Below are 3488 nucleotides of genomic sequence, written 5' to 3'. Positions count from 1 at the left end.
AGCGACTCGAGAGGCATCGTAAAACGGTTTTACTGCTCGGCACCCCCCTTCGGATCATCGGTTTTAACGATCCGTGCGCGAAGTCGCGAGGTTTGCAAGCGCGAGATTATGCGCGAGTAATTGTTTATGCGCGTAGTGGCGCATCGCAGACGCACAGGAAGGGTATGCTGCACTTTCGCTTTCCGTCTGCAGTCACACAGAGTCGTGCGTTAGAAATGCACTTTCTCGGGAGATTGCACGAGATCCTCGAAGTCGTACGCCGGTGGCGTACGAGCGTCGTCCACCGCACAGGAAATGCGGAATGTCTCTGGTGTGATCTTCATAAAAACCAACCGGGTAGTAAACAACGTTGCATAAACATTGGCACCATCCTGCTGCTGATCAGGGATCGATTGTTTTGCTAAACCATTTTTGCATCGGAAATCCCCGACTGAGAACCTGAACGCCTTCTCTTGCGTTTCTGCTAATGTTTTGCAAAAACGATGTGTTGCTGATGCTGATACGGTTACGACAATCCTGACCCAAAACACGCGATAAGACATGGCCTGCGAGAGAAACCTGGCACCCGGCAAATCAATTTGTGTCGCGATAACACGCTTACACTCTCGATCAATCAACGCCGTTTCGTGGTAGTTTTGATTTCGATGCGAATCAGTTCGTGTTGAAGATGCGCCCAACGCTGGTCTTGCCGGGTTGGCTCCGGATCCGGTACGAGGAGAAGAAACTCATCGCTTATCTGGCGGGACTGGGCACGAGTGTCTGTAGCGTCTACCTGCTGTGCAACGCCGGCAGTACACTTGGGCTCGCCAACTCGGGTTCCAACCCTTGCTTTTCTACTAGTAGTGGTAAGTGGTTCCCGCTCGCCCTAAAGTTCAACCCAAACTTGATCTCGATCTTTTGCTTGCAGCGTATAATCTGGAAATCTCGCTCGTCGTCATTCTGTCGCTCGTCTATCTCGTCATCAGTGGTGCATTCTTTTGGGGCATCTGGCAGGAACAGGCCAAGTATTTGCTTCCGTTCTTGTGCTTTCTGGTGGCTGCTACCGGATTCCTCGGCCACGCGCACATCGATTGGATGCTGTTCGAAGCTGGTGCCGGAGAGCGGCAGCTGGGAATTGCGGCCTTCATTTGGACCACACGTAAGTCACTGATCGATAGCCAGAAGTAAGGTTCTAAGTCTGCATTCCTTTCCCAGTGGTGCTCACATTTGCCAGCACCATCATCTTGCTGCTCTACCGCGAGATGAGTTCCGGGAAGCGCTCCAAAAAGGAGAATTTTGAAGTGTTTTACAATAATGGGAAATACTAAGCCACCAAAGTTCTTACTTTATGCTACGAATTTAAGTATTTTTTTAAAATAAATTCCTGAAATAACCAACCAAACAACCCCGTCTAGACAGTCTAGCTGTTAATCGTCTCAATTATCGTGCCAATGAATCATGAAATACCAAGCGAAGCCTGGGGATACCTTTCAGGCCAACGAAAAGGAAAGAAAGGTCGCACCCAATGCTCCTGCGGCTCATGACCAACCAGCAGCGACGAAGGGGGTACCGTATTCTAATTGCTGGTACGGCGGCACGATCGCCCTTCTTTACTCTTTGACTTGCGATTTGTCGTGCGTGCGCGTTAATCGCTTCTCGGTATGCAGTGTTTCGCTTGTTTTTTTCGCGCGGCTTCGGCCACCTGCCCCGAAGGTCAGGTTTCCCACGTTATTATTATGACAGCAGCAGCCGGGGCGTGTGGTGAAGACGGTTTATTCCTTAATTTGCGATTAACGCTCGAGTGAGTAACGTGAGGCTTGCGTTTATGACTTACTTTGCGCGCCAATCTGGTCCTGATGCCATTGATAGTTAAAGAGTAATTGCAGTCGTGATGCGATAGCCTTTTACAGCCCTGGCTAGCTAGATGAGGGTAACAGCCCACCCCCTCCCCCCCACGCACCCTCTAGTGACCTCTAAGTGTCCTCAAATTACTCTCACTCTCACTCACAGTGCGGGCATTGCGATTGCAAATTCAAACTCTCATTCATCGATCGGTCACAAAGCGCCTATTCTATCGCACCGATCCACCGCCATCGGATCGGCTCAATCGATCTGCATCTTGACTGCGTTTTGATTAACTCACGATTTCAGTTTCTGTCTCTCGCTCTGGCAGTTGGTGGCCACGAGAGCGCGATTCGCGATTTCTAAATCGGTTCGCATCGGATCGGATTGATTGGATTCGTTGCGGACCGGACGACGGCCTGGCGTGTTGGTGGCCATCATGCCTTCGTGCGTGGAGTGGGAGACGCAAATAAAATCGTCATAAAAATGTAGCAACCACCGCAACGGCGTGCGCCCTACCCCTACTCGAGCTCCAAAACATTCACCATCGGGCCGGAGAAGAACGCGTTAGAAGAAGGGGAAGACGGAGACGGAGAAGATGAAGAAGAAAAGTCCGTCTGGCGGCCGACTCGGCGGAACTGAACTGACCTTGCATTCCGCGACCGCAGCCAGCCATCGACCGGTCAACCGGCCGGATTCGATCTCGCAGCTCGATCAACCGGTCGACGATCGTTCGATCGACGAATGCAAACGCACGCAGCATTCGATGGTTGATCGCGCTTCCGCTTCTACACCACCACCTCCACCGACAGCAAGCCCTTTTACATCACGCGATCATCATCGTGAGCCGCCGTGCCGGTTGACGTGATCTGTGCGCGGCGCGAAGACCTTGCGCGAAGGATTGATACTTGTCGCCGGCGATTGGCCCCCCTTTCCCTTCATCCGCCGGATGGGTGCGCGGTTTTCTTTCCGACCTAACGGCTCAATTTTCGGGGACACAAACACACACCCTATCCTCGGCCAGCTTCGGTCTTGGGAAGATCGCGCGACCGGTGGTGATTCAAACCCGATTCAAAACTCCATTTTGGATGTTTTCTTCTTTATTACATCCGCCTTTCGTTCGATGTTGCTTCATCGGGGGCGCGCGCGCGCGCGCGGGGGCTGTTGCATATGGTGAACACACACGCACAGATTATGCTTGGTCAGCATAACCACGACACGTCTTCAGGTTTCAGGCGTTCCAAAATGAGCTTTTCCTTCCAATTTTTACGTAAACGATGTGTGAAACAGCTCGAGGCTGCCCGGGCTGCAATGTTTCGCAAAGACCCCGACGACACGAAAACGGCGGGGAAAACTTTGAACGTAAATTGGATGTATTTTTGATTGAAATGTCTTAATTAATTGAATCGACCATCCAAAATGACAGCTCCGACGAAGGGGGGAGGGGCACGAAAAGGGCTCTGCACCGTGGTTGTGACATTCCCACAACAAACTAGTGGAGAAGCATTCTGAGGTAGTGCTGTAGCCGTGCCCTTTGGATAGAGAAGATTGAAGGGCTCACCCGGGGCACACCCAGTGCCTGTCCGGTTCTCCAAAAAGGGCTGTTGCAAACCCTTAGATCGATGGAAAAGAAAAACAATTTCCAAGAACGAATGGAAGAAGGAGGT

At 51.6% G+C, this 3488-nt stretch overlaps 1 protein-coding gene across 1 annotated transcript; it reads left to right on the top strand.

Moving 5' to 3' along the window:
- Positions 1-275: 275 nt before the first annotated feature.
- On the top strand, positions 276-1310 carry LOC125958171 (uncharacterized). Its single transcript, XM_049691334.1, has 3 exons — positions 276-845; positions 908-1138; positions 1195-1310. The coding sequence occupies exons 1-3, from the start codon at positions 668-670 to the stop codon at positions 1305-1307; spliced, it is 522 nt and encodes a 173-aa protein (XP_049547291.1). The 5' UTR covers positions 276-667; the 3' UTR covers positions 1308-1310.
- The last annotated feature ends 2178 nt before the right edge of the window (positions 1311-3488 follow it).

The sequence above is a fragment of the Anopheles darlingi genome, chromosome 3, assembly GCF_943734745.1.
Source record: "Anopheles darlingi chromosome 3, idAnoDarlMG_H_01, whole genome shotgun sequence".
Lineage (NCBI taxonomy): Eukaryota > Metazoa > Arthropoda > Insecta > Diptera > Culicidae > Anopheles > Anopheles darlingi.
The sequence above is the reverse complement of the archived record's forward strand: the minus strand, read 5'-3'. Positions and strand labels throughout refer to the sequence as shown.